The sequence below is a fragment of the Phasianus colchicus genome, chromosome 1 (assembly GCF_987193195.1).
Source record: "Phasianus colchicus chromosome 1, bPhaCol1.hap1.1, whole genome shotgun sequence".
Classification (NCBI taxonomy): domain Eukaryota; kingdom Metazoa; phylum Chordata; class Aves; order Galliformes; family Phasianidae; genus Phasianus; species Phasianus colchicus.
This window is the reverse complement of record NC_143436.1, coordinates 179,718,161-179,736,697: the sequence shown is the minus strand read 5'-3', so window position 1 is coordinate 179,736,697 and position 18,537 is coordinate 179,718,161. Positions and strand designations below refer to the sequence as shown.

General features: G+C 46.7%; 1 protein-coding gene and 1 long non-coding RNA gene across 12 annotated transcripts; one reads left to right on the top strand and one right to left on the bottom strand.

Annotated features, from left to right (window-relative positions):
- Positions 1–486: 486 nt before the first annotated feature.
- Positions 487–15,826, bottom strand: LOC116244182 (uncharacterized). Of its 11 annotated transcripts, none has more exons than XR_004170124.2 (8): positions 15,595–15,826; positions 13,224–13,345; positions 12,968–13,150; positions 12,731–12,862; positions 12,253–12,344; positions 9,602–10,072; positions 8,753–8,902; positions 487–8,652 (listed from the first exon to the last, which is right to left on the bottom strand). It is a non-coding gene; the product is annotated as an uncharacterized LOC116244182 (long non-coding RNA). The 11 variants fall into 11 exon arrangements; XR_004170125.2 differs by having other exon boundaries at positions 12,968–13,123; XR_016463367.1 differs by lacking the exon at positions 12,968–13,150 and having other exon boundaries at positions 487–4,759; positions 5,289–8,652.
- Positions 15,827–15,837: 11 nt separating this feature from the next.
- On the top strand, positions 15,838–18,443 carry SAP18 (Sin3A associated protein 18). Its single transcript, XM_031615737.2, has 4 exons — positions 15,838–15,986; positions 16,125–16,234; positions 17,283–17,405; positions 17,953–18,443. The coding sequence occupies exons 1-4, from the start codon at positions 15,915–15,917 to the stop codon at positions 18,107–18,109; spliced, it is 462 nt and encodes a 153-aa protein (XP_031471597.1). The 5' UTR covers positions 15,838–15,914; the 3' UTR covers positions 18,110–18,443.
- Positions 18,444–18,537: the final 94 nt, after the last annotated feature.

The window sequence follows — 18,537 nt, the reverse complement described above, 5'->3', positions numbered from 1 at the left end:
AGGGGCAGAATTACTTCACTAGTCCTGCTTACCACACCATTTTTTTCTTGACCGTGTTTGACTCTGAATTCTTTGGGAATGAGATTAGTGTTTTTGAATTTGCAAAGCACTCAGTTCACCTTTACAGTGCCATATAAATGCTTATTCCCTCATAATTATAGTAGCCAATGGCTTAGACATGCTGTACTGTGCTCTGGGAGGAAGCAGACAGATTTCTGTGCATCACACAGAGGAAAGCAACAGACTGTGTTTGTTCGTTAACTGAAACATTTCACTGACTTTAGCTTGAGCAACATACAACTGCCTTGGAGCCTATATGTGCCTCGGTGGAGATTTCAGATAAGATCTCCTCCCAGGAGTGACAGACGCCGTGGTAACAGTGACGGTCAGGGCAAAGTGCTGATGTGGACACATGAAACTAGAAGGCATGACCCTGTCTGTCCCTTCACCTTCAAAATCATTATGTCTTGAAGTATGAAATATCTCTATCACTTTCTCTGGGTTTATTGCTGTGAGAGGTTCAAAGGCGCTTGGGCCTCCTACCACTACATTAAATGGAGCATTTGCTGGAGCAGCGGTCAGTTCTATCCTAAGTCAAGGATGGTCCCAAAAGGTCACAGTGTGTTAATCCCATGCAGCACCCAGCATTCTCTTTGTCTGTCTTATTTTCATAATTAAGCAACTGGGCAAAGCATGGATCAGCCTTGACCCACATCTTTATATCCAGACTCACCAGAACCAGAGTCAGTGAGTATCACACATGTCATGTGATACTGTGCTTTTATTCAGTATTCATTTACCGGGAAGACAAAAGCTATCAGAGTGGCCTACAGTGACATCATGTCTGTGGTCACCGCCTGTCCATGCAGAGCCGGAACACCGTGGCCCAGAGATGCTGCCATGTGGAGAATTCAAAGGCCAATGGGCACACGCTGGGCCATGTGCTCCAGCTGACCCTGCCTGCGCAGGTGGTTGGGATAGATCATCCCCAGAGGTCCCTTCCAACTTCAGCCTGTGGCTGTGTGAGCTGTGCCCTACCCATGTTTGTGTCACCTACTGCCATGCATTCCTCCTAGGCAGCAAAGAGAATTCCTACACGGCCTACAAAGCCCTTTGTCTGAAGTCAAAGGAGGAAGGGGGAGGGACCCCATTCATCCCGGAATGAAAGTTCAGCTGGAGAATTGTTCTTTTCCTAACCTTATTCTCCTATTCACGTTTTTGACGACTAACTCTTGGGAACCCAGAGTACAACAAGCTGAATTTATTCACAGTCCGAGCATTATGAAAGCACCCTCTGAGGCAGTTTCCTCTCACACCGCCACCCCATTGAAGGCAGCCCTGACCTTCGGGGACCACCCTCTTCAGGAATGGAGGGTTATTCAGCCTGCATCCTGTTTGAGAGCCACACACCCCTCCTGAGCGGCCGGCTCGCTGCTGGAGCGGAGCCTGCCCCGCTGTTCCGTTGCAGCCCCGCTGTGGTTGCAAGCATCCCGCTCCGGGGCCGGGTCACAGCCGCGCTGCCTCTGGGCGTACGCACGCTTCTGATCCCACAAACCTGGTGGCAGAGGTGCCGGCGACGTGGCTGGCTTCAGAAGGAAAACACACCCTTTGGGTATTGGCTTGCATATCATTTACCCTCAGCTGAATGCGTGTAGGAAACAGCGATCTGGCTCCCGCTAATCCTTATTCAAGATAAGCCCTTTGAAGTCGGTGTGCGCTGCAGGCAGGGCCAGCTTGGCAATTTTGCCAAGTCGGTGAAACGTTTTGACAGCAACCGCTTTCCTCTTCCCCAAAACAACAACTGACTCTTGTTCTGCCCATTTTAATCCCGAAAAAGGAAAAAAAACCCACAAAACCCCACAACCCAACAACAAAAAAACACCAAAGACAAAAACCCTCATCACGTTTCAGCCTCGCTCTGCATTACGATGGGAGAGCACCATTGCCTCTGCAAATTCCCTCATGCATGAATGCACAGTCTCACTGCATACAAATCCCCGCAGTGTGCAGCCCTGTTGGGCTGAGCATGGAGTCTGTCCTGGGTTTTGCACTGGTCCCAGCAAGAGGCTGGTGCAGAAGAGCAGGCTGCAGAGCAGAGAACAGACTGTGCTTGCTGTTCCTTACGCCAGGGCAGCGTCATACCAGTCCTTCCTTGCAGAGAATCACAGGAATGTAAGGCTGGGAAGGATCTGGTTTAGGCTGTGCCTCTTCACTCTGGTACGTGGACACAGTCTTAAAAGCTCCAGAGCTGAGAGTTGATGGCATTTCTCCTTGGCAGCTTGGGCAAATGTTTCACATTGTATTTGAGGTTCTCACTCGAGGCTGTGCTGTGTGCACATTTTCTAGGGGGTTTCTTTTTCTGACCGTGAACAAAATTGCTTGCATAGATTTCTGAAGATTATACTGTAGTTTGAATGGGAAGGCTGCATGTTTGGAAAACCTGGACACATCCCCAAGACCTGTGCTGACCTATTGTCCAACACGTGTGCCGGAAACCTGACCAGGAAGCTCTGCTCTTGCCCTGTGTGATGCAATTGTGTGGTGAATACACAGCAAATTCACAGTGTCCCAAAAGTGTGGGATTCACTGCATTATAAGCAGCAAATCAGGTTATGGAATCGAATAGGAAGCACTGGGCTTGCTGCTTGGGCACTACAGAGCATGACAGAAGCAGGTAATATGCTGAAAATGATCTGAAGTCAAGTAGCAGCAATTCTGTGATGCCCAGGTTATTATAAGCTGACATTACTGTGGTTTGGGGCCCTGCTTCAAGTTCCAATGGTTGTTTGCAGCCTTGCTCAGCCCTTCTGGGCCCCAACCTTCTCTTTCTTCTCCAGTTATTTTTTCTCCCAGTTCAGGCTCACAGAGCACACACAGGTTTGGGTGAACGCTCTGGACAGGAAGGCAGCAGCCCTGTGCTGATCTGACATTCTCACAGTTATCTTGAGCACGTGGTGAGGGGGCAGAGCACAGGGGTGAGGAGTGGGGCAAATCAGGAGGTACCAAGTGAGATGCACAGGAGGAATGTGTGTTTTTGGGGAGCAGCACTTCCCTCCTTGTCTTCCACCAGTCCTCACAGTCACACTTCTATAGTGGGGCACAGCTCTTTGCATAACCACAGGATGACCTGACCTGGAAAATTGGGAATTTGACATCGAATAATAATTTGGTTTTTGCTTGGGTTGTTTACACTCCAGCCAGCAAGCAGTTGTGCTGGCCATTGAAGTGGTCCTTTGGCTGATTCTGAGCTGAAATGAGTGGCAGGGCAAAAGAGTTACAGACTGGTGCTGGTAGGGTGACAGAGGAGCAGCAGGGATGCCCACACACCCTCCATCCCCTTATTGCCTCCACTGCCACTTGAGTACGTCACATAGTGACATGGGCAGCCCTTTGGTGAACCAGAACAGGGAACCCACCTAGCTGAAAACCAGCCCTCTGGAATAGAAGCAGAAGAGACAGGAGCAGGCTGAGGGGAGGCCTGATGGCCGCTGCAGCTCCTCACAGGGAGCGGAGGGCAGCGCTGAGCTCTGCTCTGTGTGACAGCGACAGGGCCGGAGGGAACGGCATGGAGCTGCGGCAGGGGAGGGCAGCTGGGGGTGAGGGAAAGGGTCTGCACCACAGGGCGGTGGGCATGGAACAGCCTGCACAGGGCTCCAGTGCCAGAGCTCAGGGAGCGTTTGGACAGTGCTCTGAGACAGCGAGTTTGGATTTCAGGTGTTCCTGGGTGCAGGGAGGGTCTGGATTCGCTGATCCTTATTGGTTCATTCCAACTCAGGATATTCTGTGATTCTGTCATCTCCAGTGCCATCATCTCCCCAACATGGCTCCCCAACCAGTGGGGACAGCTTGGTGAACCCTGCGACCCTGCACTACTGCCAAAAAGTCTCGCATCATCCCCAGCCTTAGTCACATGAAACCACAGCCTGACAGCGGGCAGTTTCCTCACACCTAAATTAAATTAACTGTATTCTCCTATTTCATTTCTCAGCACAATCTTCCACTCTGAAGGGAAGGCTAGCAATTTCTCTTGAAAACTCACATTGTTTTGTTAGCAAATAAACAAACGTTTGACACAACATCCACATCCACCATGTCTGCCAGACTGGCAGGGTTTTCTTTCTTTTCCCTGGCTCTTTTCCTCCTTTTTTTTTTTTCCTTCCAGTATTATTTTCTTAATTTAGTCTGAGCCTTCCTTTAACAGCAAGTCAGTGATTTGCTTTGAGCAAAACAATTTGCACACTAGATTTATTGTCTTCCTGCTTGGATGTCCATCTTGTAATGTCTACTGCATGGAAACCCATCCAAGTTCCTTTCTCTCTGTTTTCCTCCTTACTTTAAGCTTTGTATTTTGGAGGAAGTTGATCAAACTGAGCATTCTTGTGAACTTGAGCTTGGTTGCCAAGAATGTACGTGATTCATCCCCCTGCAAGGAAATGCGCTGGCAATAAAACGTTCCCCATTGCCCCTCTTATTTTACATGCAAAATACTGTTAGCACTCAAAACAAGCAAATCTTGTTACTCAGAACAAAGTGTTATGCTATTAATTGCACGACAACTAGAATTCTTAAAATACTTTCAGGCTCTATTCTTGGAAGAAGGAAATATCACCAGCAGAGGATGAAGCCGATGAGATGTAAATTGTGAGCACTTGTAAAGCACAATGAAAACTTACCTTGTCTCATATCCCTCATATTGTTACCTTGCCCTCAGCAGGACCAAATTCCACACTTCACACTTTGCGTTATGGATATTTTAACCCTTCAGGGAAAGACAAAATAATTTCAGGGGAGGAAATTGTGCTATTTGCTTTAATGAGGAGAGCAGAGGAACTGAATAATCTGCTCAGCAAGAGTGGTTTTCCATTCTACTTTGTCCCTAGAATCATGCTGGTGTGACAGGACCACATTTTGGCTTTGTGACCACAGGTCAGCTCCCACAGCTGTGATTCGTGGACCTGCTCTGCTGTGTGCCCCAGCGAGAGGTTTTCATCTGCTGAGCAGATACTGGCACATACCTTTCTATGAGGTCACGGGGATTGTTTATTGTTTGACAGTAAATAATGGTGGCTTTGCATTAAACATGTTTGGTGGTTTTTGATTTTTTTTTTTTTTTTTAATAGCCAGAAAAGCAGGATTCTTCTTTTCTGGAAGTCTTCTTTTAAATCTGTGGTATTAGTAAGAAGTAACATTGCCAGAAAGCCAACTGTATCCTGGGCTGCATCCAAAGCAGCATGGCCAGCAGGGCAAGGGAGTGATCCTGCCCCTCTGCTCTGGGCTTGAGACCTCACCTGCAGTTCTGTGTCCAGATGTGGAGTCATCAGTACAGGAGAGACATGGAGCTGTTGGAGTGCATCCAGAGGAGGGCCACAGAAATGACCCAAAGGATGGAACACAACCCCTGTGAGGACAGACTGAGAGCTGGGGCTGTTCAGCCTGGAAAGGAGAAGGCTCCAGGGAGACCAAAAATTGGCCTTTTGGCATCTAAAGGAGCTGTAAGAAGGAAGGGGACAGACTTTAGTTGGTGTGTTGGGATAGGACAAAGGGAAATTGTTTGAAACTAAAAGAGGGGAGATTTAGACTGCATGTAAGGATGAAGTTCTTTACAATAAGGGCAGTGAGACACTGGAAAAGGTTGCCCAGAGCTGTGATGGCTGTGCTGTTCTTGGAGACACCCAAGGTCAGTATGACTCTGAGGGGCTCTGAGTACCTGATTGAGCTGTTTGTTGCAGGGAAGTTGGACTACATGACTGCTAAATGTTTCTCAAACGGTTATATGACCCCATGATTCAATGACTGGGATCATGGGATTGCAGTCCCAGCAAGGAACAAGGACTTGTTCAAGCTGCTTGAAGAAAACATATAATCTCCTCAGCTGTCAGTATCCTGCGCATGTGTTGAGGAAGGAGCTGTACGACTCACACCCCATGGAGAACAGAAGGAGGATAAACTTCAGCACTCCCAGAAGCAGGCACATGGCCCATTGTTGGCAGCTTTCTATAGCTGAGCCCAGCAAAATTCCCAACGTAAGAAAGTGTTCAAAGAAAGTGGGATGAAAAAGTGTTCACCTGAGTCAAGATATCCTGGGTCCAAGATGGAACAAGAGCCTTTCCATGACTGACCAAAGAGATCATCTGAAGTGTAAACACAAAATCATGAAAAATATGTAATGTCTTCATATGCCAAATCATTTCCATCCCTTGGCTGTAGTTCAAGGACTAACTATAAGATATACTAACACGAACACAGAAATCTTCCTGCTTCATTTGCAGCCCAAGATGGATCAACACTTGTGAATTTCTCATTCTGTCACGTCTACATGCTTTCTAATCAGAAACCAATTCATAACATCTACAGTTTATCACGTCAGCTTTGGACTTGGCCAAAATCCTTCCTGAATCTCCTTCCCGTTCCCGGTTGAAGCTTGCTTGGCCAGCAGTTCCACACTGCTCTGGAAGAAGACAGACCCAAGTCTGAAACAAGCACTCAGCAGCAGAGCTGCTGCACTTTCACAGCATTTGGCATCTGCCTCATACACTAGAATTGGAATGTGAGACTTTAGCAATAACTGTGCCCTGTGTTCTTAGTATTTCACTTCTATATTTTCAAAACATCATGCTTAGCTAATTGTTCAGTGCAAGCAGTAGAACTTTCACAATCCTTGAATTTAAGAATTTCACCTTCTTTCATATATGGTAACTCTTTTCTACTTTTATTTTGTTAAAAATTCTGATGCCTCTATTTTAAGGGTTAAATATTCTGAACACTGCATTAAATTGGTGTATTAGCTGGTAATTATTATGCCTTTGCATTCCTCAGACCCAAACAAAACACCAGAGCATATTCCAGCATTTCACTGCACAAATCTAATCTAAGAGGTGTAGAAGAGCCATTCTCTTGCCCTTCTATGCCCTAAAGTTTTATATAAATGGATTTGAATCATTCTTAGCTTTGTAATAGGAGCAACAAAGCATAAAGCTGATTGCAAAGTATTGTCAAGCTGAGGTCTTTTTAAGAAATCTATGTCTTTTCAAATAGTTGCTTCCTTTCCTTCTCTTTTCTTCATTTGCAAGAATTTCCTCCAACAATTCAGTGAGGCACTTTTTTGGGGGGGAATGTTGTTGTTTCACAGATATTTTGTGAAAACAAATGGAGCACTGCACACCACAGTGGGAAATGTCCCAGTCTGTCACACAGAACGTCACGTTGTGCCGCTTGCTGTCAGAAGGCAGCTCTGGGCAGATGTCACTTTCTGGCTTCAGCTGCAGCCCAGAAGCCGCCCTTTATCACTGTTCCCTCTGCCCTGCTGGTGTGCCTGCAGAGCTGTGCACATGAACCCTTCTTTCCCCATTGCAGGCAAGATCAGCAAGATTATCACAAACAAACGAAATACACAGGCAGCATTAAGCCATTTCACTGGAACAGCTGTGGAGAGCTCGTCACCACCGGCTCAGCCAAGGGCAGGCAGGGACTGTCATGGCAGTGTGTGGCAGGGCACACAAGAAGAGGAAAGCAGTGGCTTTCCCCTCATGGCACCCCGAGCGCAGTGTGGCACCTTTGGTTTCCTGTAGGGGATAATCTCCCCAACACCTTTTGCCACATGCAAAATGTCATGTAACAATGTAATACACTAACAATAGTCACCAGTGTGCAAAGAGATCATTCCTTCTTAGTCAAAGGTGTGCACAAATTTTCTATCAAGTTTATTTTCAAAGAAGTGGTGATGTGGGGAACCACTGTGATTCTGCCTCACGTTACGCCCCCGAGACTCTCTGTTTCACTGGCACTATTCCCACCGCTATCGTAGAGATTATGTCAGTGTTTCCACTAAGCTGCATCTCTGAGGGGCTGATGGTAACCAAGCTGTCAGGATTCATCCTGGGCTCAAACATTTTTTAAATTCCCCATGATGGATATTTCCTTTCTTGAAACAAACAAAAAAATCAAGTTAATTGATACCGCAATACATGCAATGTAGCATTCAGAGAGGAATTCAGTTTTACATTGTACTATTCAAAATGTTGCAGATAGTTAATAGCAGCAGAACACTCTGATATTAAGCAGCAAAAAAAAAAAAAAAAGGTGACAGAGTTGTTTCCTGGCCTGCACGTTGAGCATTTCTGAGATGCGGATGGATCTCAGGGTGCTGAAGTTTTCTTTACTCTCAGCAGGGCTTGCCACATGGAACTACTTATTCTGGAGAAAAGTTTCGCTCAACTCTTCATTGTGATATTTCTGGAAGCAGGACACATGTAATGGATCACACAACATCACCCTCAGTTATGAAGGATATGGCACTGCTCTCAGAAACTTCCTGCACACTTCTCAGAGCCCCAGAACAGAACTGAATAAAACATGGCTGCTGTTGTGGCTGTGTTCTGACAACAGAGGATGCGTGTCCCAACGGATACACTGTCAGTATAGAATTGCTGTGACATGCTGCAGACTCCATGAGTTTCTCAGTGCTAAGACCTGATCCTGGGGCAGAAAAGAGAATGAAATGTCAGTTCTGGTGTGTGGGATTCATCTTTATCATTCTGTTGTTGTCAGTAGGAACTGTGCACGCCACAGGCTGGAAGCTCAAAGAAATGTATGGCGAGCTGAAGAGCAACATACCCAGGAACATGCTCAGACACTCAGATCTCCTGGAATTCTCTGTTTAGAAGAAAAAGCATGACTGTCATTATTATTCTTCCATGGGAAGAGAGAAGAACAGATATTTAGGGGGAGGAGCTGGAACAACCGTTAAGCTCACCTGTTAATACTTATTTGTTGAAACATTCCCATGAACACATGAGCAGGACCGTGTCAATGCCATGTAGATGCTCATCTCCTCAGATCTCTTTGTGTCTTGTTTGAGGACAGGACTTCGTTAATCCAGGAAACAGCCAGGGAAGGGATTTGTCTGCACAGGAAATGTGGAAGACAACATTAAGTACATCTCTACCAGATTATGGTGTTGTGAGGGGACGTGCTGGCTTCGTCCCAGGGCTGCTGGGCTTGGTGCTGTTGCCCTGCTCAGACAGCATCGGTGTTTCCAGAAACCTTTACACAGGGTTTCCCACCGCTGTTATCAGTCGTGGCACTGGGATGTGCAGCCACACAGGCTCAGAGGAAGGGGCCTGCGCTGCCCAGATAACTGCTTGCAGTGAATCACAGTGCAGCCCGCTCCTGCTGCTGCCTGTCCTCTCTACAAGACACATCTCATACACCATTCTAAACATTTCCACTGGCTGCAATACCAACCCACTTTCCTTACAGTGCACAAACATTTCTGTACTGAGGTAATACAATGCACACAGCAGGGGGGAGCAAGTCTATGGTGGAGTATTACCCAAGTTATAAAATCAGTTTATTACTCTATTGTGTGCCTAAACTTTCTAGAACATTTTAACAGATGTACTTTATAGTGAAATGACAACACCTCTTAATGAAATCCAGGTTTAGATTCTGGCAACATTTCTTCCTTAATTTTATATTTTGTAACAGACTCTACTAACACACCAGGAAAAATCAATAGAATGTTTAGAGCATCCCACCATCACACCTTAGTGTACAGCTGCAAAGAGAAGAAAATAACTCTACGTGAGAGAATACAACTTACGTTTTCATTACTTGAAACCAAATTCTGTCTTCCTCTGTTGACAGTTACAAGTTCCAGTTTGCTCTGTTGCTTTCAGGTGAGATTCACACCAGCACTAGATCTTTTGCTGGACCTCTCTTGTGCTGTGTGCTATGTTTCTGATTCACACTGCAAACACTTCTGCGCTGGGTTGGCCTGAAGTGCTTCCCATGTCCCTCGCTGCTGCCTGTGCTGGGATCCATGCCCTGAGCACTCTGGAATGCCATGCACGCCCTGTGGAACCCATCACACGCACCGAGATGTGCTGGGCACAACCCAGCTGCCCGCTGTTACTGCGCCTCTGCTGACTACGGATGAATGGCAGATTTTTAAAAAGCTTGTATTTAGTCACATACATTTGCTTCAGGAGATCATTTCTGACATGGAGCAGCTCTGCCAAACTGTGCTCCTTCCTCAGCAGTACGTGAATGCTGCAGGTTTTCAGACAAACATCTGCAGGAATTGAAAATCAACAACAAAATAACAAAGATGTTACAACTCTGATCTGCCTAATATTATTCTTGGAAACGTTCTGAAACGGAATAAAAGGCATCCTGAGGCTGCCCTTTCAGGAAGCACCTGATCTGTACTGTCTGCAGCATCACGAGCAGCTCTGAGCAGTCTCCCAGCAGCAGCACAAGGCAGCCTGCATGCAGCACCCACCGCTCTGCAGTGTGCCAAGGCCCTGTGCAATAACCAGGATCCTTTTTCATAGAAGATTCCAAAGCCTCTCATGGCTGCACACTGACATTAGATGGCTGCTCTTGGCTCTGCAGGAAGTGCGTGCTGCTCGCAGCTGTTCTTTGAGGAAGTTCTCCGTGGAGCAACTTCAAGGGGAAATGGTTTTAAGTTGAAGGAGGGAAGATGTAGGTTGGATATCAAGGGGAAGTTGTTTACTATGAGAGTGGTGAGGTGCTGGAACAGGCTGCCCAGAAAGGCTGTGGATGCCCCGTCCCTGGAGGTGTTCAAGGCCAGGTTGGATGGGGCCTTGGGCAACCTGGTCTAGTATTAAATGGGGAGGTTGGTGGCCCTGCCTGGGGCAGGGGGGTTGGAGCTCCATGATCCTTGGGGTCCCTTCCAACCCTGGCCATTCTGTGATTCTGTGTGATTCTTGAACTTAGCCCAGATTTTACAGAAAGCTGTGTTTCACTAACGTGGTGAAATCATGAAGCTTGACCTTCATCACAAAGCTTTGTCTAACTTTTCAGATGTGATGGATCCAGATCACAAAAGAACATGCACATAAAGGTATTCACCTTGAAGCTGAATGAAGGCTCCCATTCAAATTACACCCAATGACACCAGCATTACTGTCAAATGCTCTCATGTAAGAAGTTAGCACGTGCTGGGGATCCAGGAACATTCCTCAACTACACAGCTGATGGCATTTATGCACTCTTGGCCAATGCAGATTGCACCATGGCTTCAAACTCCCTCAACTCCTTGGCTTTCCATCCCTTTGGGGTGTGAAACAGCTGCACCTCATCCATGACCTGAATGCACTTGAGTGCTGAGCTGCCCAGCTGTGGTACCATCAGCACAGGGCTTTGGTGTGAGCCCATGCTGACTCATTCCCCTCCCTACAGAACATGCGAGTTGAACAGGACCACAAATCCCAACAGTTACAGTGCATTTCATGATCCCAAATCACCCCAGTACAAAACAGGACAGCGAACATCTTAATCAAGTGAAACTTTAATAAAAACTGTTCTAAAGGTTGTTTGAAATCTACATCAACTTTGGTACAGAATGCAAGAAATTAAGACTGTAATGAAATCTAAACTACATAGAGCATTCTGAATATAAAGTGTACCTGTGATGAATCATATGAATCATACTGAATCATATGAATCACAGAATGGTTTGGGTTGGAAGGGATCTTTAAGACCTAGTTCCAACCCCCTGCTATAGGCAGGGACACCTCCCTGTAGACCAGGTTGCTCACAGCCCCATCCAGCCTGGCCTTGAATGCCTTCAGGGAGGGGGCACCCACAGCCTCGCTGGGCAACCCATCGCAGTGTCTCACCACCCTCACAGCAAAGAAATTCTTCCTACCATCTAGTCTAAATCTACTCTCATCAGTTTAAAGCCATTTCCCTTCATCCTGTTGCTACATGCCTTAATCCCACCCAAGTTTTCCTGTTGGCCCCCTTCAGGTACTGCAAGGATGCTACCAAAGCACAAAATGCAGGAAATACCAGCAATCACATTTGCAAAGAAAATGTAGTGTTGTTCTTCTACCAGCAGGTAAAGCCTGTCTGCAGTAGCAACTCCATCAAATTTGAGTTTCTGCTTTCCAAGCTGACTGCAGAGATATTCAGAAGATGTTTATGCTCTTGCCAAAACATGCTAATTGAGCTTTCCAGAGTTAAGACAAAGACCAAGTCCTCTATCAAACATGCTTTTCTGGACATATATGCAACCATGCTAAATTAAGGAGTAATACATAGTTGTGGTTAGCAAGAACTCACAAAAGCAGCCCGCAAGCCATGGGAGCCTTGGGAATCTGAGCATAATGTGCTGTAAAAGGTGAGGCTAAGGCAGCTCCTTTGAACTGAAATTCAGGTCCAAAGAGCTCAGTGTTCCTTGTTCTGGTCATCTGTTACAGCTTTCATAGTAGCTGTGAGGTTTACCTTTTCCACTGGTTTTCGAGGCCCATCTGTGCCACTCATTTTTATATTTTTCTCAGGACACTTTCCATTAATTTTTATCTTCTCTTTTGTGCCTACAAAGTTTTAAGTAACACAACATCAGCTGGCTTCTTTTGTTTTTCCCCTTTCAATCACAATTTACATACAGTAATTGTTTCATTGGCCAGGAGGCTGCTTGACTGACAGCGCTCTTCCCTGCGCGGCTGCAGCAGGTTTGCCCAGTCCTGTACCCCAGTGGCACCAACACGTGATCTCATTCATACCTTTCTGAGATGTGCCAGTAAGCAATTAAAGTTCACTATTTACATAACCACTTCAATGGGAATGTGCGTTAACAATTCTTAAAGCAGAAATTCACACTTCTGAAATCACCTGTTTCAGTTCTCAAGACATTCATATCTGAAAATGTTTGGTTCATAATTTGGCTATCTCTTTCCAGCAACAAAGGGCAGAGACTCACTTGCATACAGTGTCTCACTCCAGCTCACAACCTCAGCTAAAAGCTTTCATTTTCTTTCAGTGTGTACCAGGGGGGGCTTGCACAGAACACAGCATCCCAGAGAAGCAAGGGGCATTCCTCAACACTCAAAATCTAAGAAAAAGCAAAGAGCAGGTGAAGCAATTGACCATTTTACTGACAGCAGTGGGTCAGACCCTGCTGCATTTCTCCCTCTCCCCGTCACACCCGGGCACGCACTTCCATCTCTCATTTTGCTCCAGGTCTACAGCCATGGGATCTGCTCAGAATGTGCCAAATGCAATACGGTGACATAAAACTAGCTCCCAACTGGATAGCTTTCTCCTGAACTAGGGAATTTCACTTGTTCTTGGAAGCATCCAATAAGGGACACGCCTAGCAGAAAGGAGGAGAAAAGAAATCCTGTGACTGAGGGTAAGGACAGGCAGCAGGGAGCTGCCAGACTAAGGCAGGTAACGTGTGGACTCTGCCTCACCTGCTGGGAGCCCTTCACTCAGCTCCGTGCCGTCTCCAGCACAGCCTGCATTCTGCACGCCGGCCTACAGAGCACATCGCTGCATTCCCATTTCCAACTTTCTCTTCCAAATGCTTAAGAATCTGAAATTTTAGACAAATAAATGGTGATTGTTAATACAGCCCACAAATAATAAATTGTCATGCTAGAATTCTCTTAAATGCAAGTACATTAGGTCATTTTTCACATAAATCAAGCATTCAAAAACTTCTAACAGAAGGAACTACTTAGATTCATAACAGAACTGTGCTTTATTTGTTACAGCTGTTCTTTTATGATACCTGATCCGAGACATAAATCCCTTTGTTTTGAAAATGGTGATTCAGATATTGAGCCCCAAGCATATATTAAGAGGGCAGATATAATTAATTTTAGCACTGTAATAAACTGCATCGTTGCCTGGGAAATCAAATCCTACAAATGGTGGCAAGGCTGAGTCATTCCCTTTGATAATAAAATGATGACATGTTATAACTTAATACAGACCAAAAACTGCACAATACTGTCCAGGCTACCACAGAAGAAAGTTAATGAAAGCTGAGGGTGAACTCCAAGAAGCTGTTGGTTCTCTTGCCCTGTATTAGGAGTGCCATAAATCAATTGCTCTTGGTTATATTAGAGGTGAACTGCAAGATTTTTTATTTTTTAATATTTGGACTCACAACCATTCTTTTTTATAATGAATACAAGAAAGACTTCTTTTCCTTTTCCTCTCCTACATATTCTTTTAATAAATAATTTACTGAAGTCATCTATCTACAGTGTTTGGAAACACTGCTGCATGAGGTCAGTCTGAGAGTTGGGACAGCTCAGCCCTGAGAGAGACCCCCTCAGGTCCTGGGGACGTCAACACCGTGTGTAAGCATCACCATGATGAGAGACAGTGAAGACACAGCCAGACTTCCCAGTGGTGACCACTGAAAGGAGGAGATGCAACAGAACTGAACACAGAACACAGACTGAGATAACAGAAATAATAATTTAAAAAATATATATGTTTATACAGGGAGGGTGGTTGATCACCAGCATAGGTTGCCCACAGGTTTTGGAGCCTGTGCTTGGAGAACTTCCAAACTGAATTGGATACGCCACAAGCAATGGACTCTTGCTTTGAGTTGAAGTTTGGAACATTCTCCTGCAGAACTCCCTTCTGACCTCAGTAATTCTGAGTCTCTGATATTTGCTCATCCTGCATTTGCGAAAATTTGTGAATACATACAGGGAAGATTCAGATTGGACATAAAGATGTTTTGTACAATAAGGGTGATGAGGCACTGGCACAAGGTGCCCGGAGAGGTGGTGGATGTCCCATCCCTGGAGACACTCTAGGTCAGGCTGGACAGGGCTGCGAGCATCTGATGGAGCATGAGTACTATTGGTGATAGGTGGATGGTTGGACTGGATGATCTTGAAGGTCTTTTCCAACCTTGGTGATTCTGTGATTTTAGTGAGCTGTAGGCGTCCCTGTTCATTGCAGTGAGTTGGACTGGATGGCCTTTCAGGGTCCCTTACAGCTCAAAAAATTCTGTGATTGTGTTTTCACATCATTTTACAGAATTTTTGTTTTACTCTTGAAGTAAGAAATTCACAACACTTTGTAATCATTTAAGTGTAAATTCTCTGAAAACAAATGAACATTCCCCTATTTTGATATAATATCTCACTTTTTTTTAGGTTATCACATCAGAAACACACATCTCCAGCACCCTCATAGCCTACGACAAAACATCAGACTTAAATTTAACCTAATACAAGATTCTATTCTTGGAAAAGCCAAGCCCAGAAATGGAAAGCATATGTGCTTGGTCTTTCCAATACGTAATATTAAGGGAAATTCTAAGTACAGTTTACCCCTTTCTGATTTATTTGAATCCACCAGTAGCTGCACTGGCTGATTATTTCATTTATTTACATTAGGCAGCTGTTTAAGTCTTTCACCACACAGAAGGAAGTGCCTTTTTCCAAGAAGCATCAGTAGCTCACTAAAAGCTTTTCCACACAACAGAAACCACGGGCAACAGTTTACAGAATGCGTGCCCAGTGCTGAGCACTGCAAGAAGCCCACAGCTCGTCACACCGAGCCCAGTAGCCCGAGGGGCACAGTATTTCCTTCAGATCACGTCAGGGTTTGGGCTAGAAGGAGCTCAGAGCCCAGCCAGTCCCGGACCCACCACGTCAGGCTGCCCAGGGCCCACCCAACGTGGCCCTGAGCGCCTGCAGGTCGGGGCACCCACGGCTCCCTGGCCAGCTGTGCCAGTCCTCACCGCCCCCTGAGTAAAGCCCTTCCCGCTCACATCTGACCCAAAGCTCTCCTCCGTCAGCCCAAGACCACCTCAGATCCGTGCAGGTTATTGGCAGGAGACCCGCTGGGCAGCTCTGCCCACCCAGCATTACCGGTGCCGGCACAGGCTCGGCCGGAACGTGGGCTGACGCCAACCGCCGGGGCCTACCAGCCACCGCGGAGCGCTGCGTTACAACCGCCCGGCGGCACGGCGCGTCTCCGAGCCGCCATTTCCCTCAGCGGCCGCAGACCGGCCGCCTCCTCAGCCACCTTCGCGCCTCTCCCGCGCACCCGGCCTCCCGCCTTCGCTCCACTATCGCGAGAACTGTGCGCGCGCCGCGAGACATCCGGGCCGTCGGCTGCGGGACAAGATGGCGGTCGAATCGCGCGTCACGCAGGAGGAGATCAAGAAGGAACCGGAGAAGCCGATCGACCGGGAGAAGGTGCTGGTTCTGCGCTGGCCGCCGCCGCGGCTGTTCGCGGGGCCGCCGGGAGGGGTGGGAAGCGTGGCGGGGTTGGCGCCGTGAGGCCTTGGCGGGGGTGCGCGCTGCGTACCTCACGCCGCCTCCTCCCGTCCCCAGACGTGTCCGCTGCTGCTCCGCGTCTTCACCACCAACAACGGGCGGCACCACCGCATGGACGAGTTCTCCCGCGGCAACGTGCCCTCCAGCGAGCTGCAGATCTATACCTGGTGAGCTCGGCCGGGGCTGTGTGTGATGGGGTTGTGCTCTGGCATCTCCTGCGCCGTTGCCGTCAATGTAATTAACGCGGGGCGCCGTCCTTCCGTAGAAGCAGCTGTCCCAGGAGGCTGGGACACTGCAGCACTTCTTCTCTGTGTGTGTGGGTAGAATGGCTGCAGCGCTGCTCACGTTGCGTTTGCAGCAAACAGGGAGAAATCCTTTCGTCTGTGCTGTGAATGCATTAATTCCCTTCACAGCATTTTGAAGAGCAGTTTTGAAGATGGATTGTGTTGCTTTATAAACACTGTCTTTCCTCCAAGGTTTCTGCTAGAGCTGTAACATGTGCGTCACTGTGTGTTTGAATAAATCCACTGTTGTCCCTAAGAGCACACACTTCTAATGGACTTCTGCAGGGGGTTTATGAACTCTGCAGGCTGTTAATGATGTCTAAGCCATCCGCAGAGCAGTGAGAGCAGGCATTGTCAGCCAGCCGTGGCACAGAGCTCCCAGGGAGCCTGCAGAGTGGTCCTCAGAGCTGCTTGGGTGCCTGTGGTCCTTTTGTTTGTAGAGTTCTGAAGTTAGTTTTGGCTCTGTTCTGATTAAAGAGTGGAGAGAAGGAGGAGTGCCATCTATTAGGGCAGAAGTGGAAGTACTGGTGGAAAACTGCTCATGATTCTTTGTTTTGCTTTTATTCCTATGCTTCCTTTAAGAAACCATTTTAACATTAATACGAACTTGAATAGGGAAATTCATTCTAAATGTATTCAAAAATGCGTTATAAAAAAGTCTTTTTTTGAGAGAGAGACCTGGAAGAGCAATTTGATCAGTATTGGTTGTTTGGAATGCCACATTGTTGTGAAATAAGTGTCTCCCTGTATAGCTGAAATATGTGAAGTATTACTCTTCTTCATGTATTAAGAGGAAGCATGCAAAAGCAAGGAAATGTTTGTTTAAGTGGTTGCAAAATACCAATTCCATCTTAAATGTGTATTGGAAAGTTTTTTCGATTGCTGCTTTGAGCAGGTGAACCACTTGGGTTTGTTTGTTTGTTTAATGTAGGATGGACGCAACTCTGAAGGAGCTCACCAGCTTGGTGAAGGAGGTGTACCCAGAAGCACGGAAGAAGGGCACGCACTTCAATTTTGCAATTGTTTTTACAGATCTCAAGCGACCAGGCTACAGGTAAAGGGCATTTCTTCTCCAGACCAACAGAAGGCTCGAGGGAGCACAGCAGTAAAATCCAATGCTGATTTTAAAGTCAAGTGTTCACAGATAATATTTCTGAATTTCATGATAACAGACTGCGGGATTGTCGTTATGAACTCTGCGTTTTGATTGGTAACTGCTGCAGTTTGTGTTCCCTAAACAATGAATGTGTTTGCTTAGTCATTTGGAGCGCTGAATTGGCCACCAGCTAAACGTGGGCCCACAGCGCGAGGTGGAGCTTCATTTCTGGAGATCTGAGGCTGCTGTGCAGTCTGTGGGGCTTTAGCTCTGTGTGAGTGGGCAGGGGGTTCTGTCTCGTGCTAAGATGGCTGAAGGGTCCCCACCCCTATGCCCTGTCAGAAAGACTCAGTGTAGCTTTACTTGGTGCAGAAGAAAACCCTGTGGATGTAGCGAGGTGCGCTGTGGAACATGGAATGTTGAGGTTGGAAAGACTGATGCTGCTCCTGGGTTGACATGCAAAGCCTGGCTCTGGTAACTAACTGCCTTTCATCTCCTTGCACAGGGTGAAGGAGATCGGCAGTACCATGTCGGGCAGGAAAGGCACAGATGATTCCATGACATTGCAGTCCCAGAAATTCCAGATAGGAGACTACCTGGATATAGCCATCACTCCTCCCAACCGCGCACCGCCACCTTCCAGCCGCATGAGGCCATACTGAGCTATTGCTGCTTCGTATGATTCTGTTTTCTGCTTATTCCTCCTTGCTGTTCTAAAGCAGGCTTTTTTTTATTGCCTTTATTGTCAAGTAAGAACACCTGAAGACAAAGCTAAACGTCAAGGGTATAAGTCACATTTTAAGCCTTTTAGTTTGTTTAGAAGGAACACTTAATCTTTAGCAGTGCCATCGCTGTGTCCTTGATTGGTTCATAGGTTGCAAAGTACGTTGGTGTGTCTCGTGTTTTGGGTTTCCATAGAATGCAACCAGAATGATTACAGGTGTTCTGTAGTTCTGTCTTGTGTGGAATAAAGATGGCTGTTATTAATCTTTTGAACGTGACTGTGTGTGTGCTTTTTTAAGCTTATTTCTGCAGACAAATTCAGAAGTTGGCTTTTAAGCAGAAGTTAAAATATTTGGAGGGCATTCAC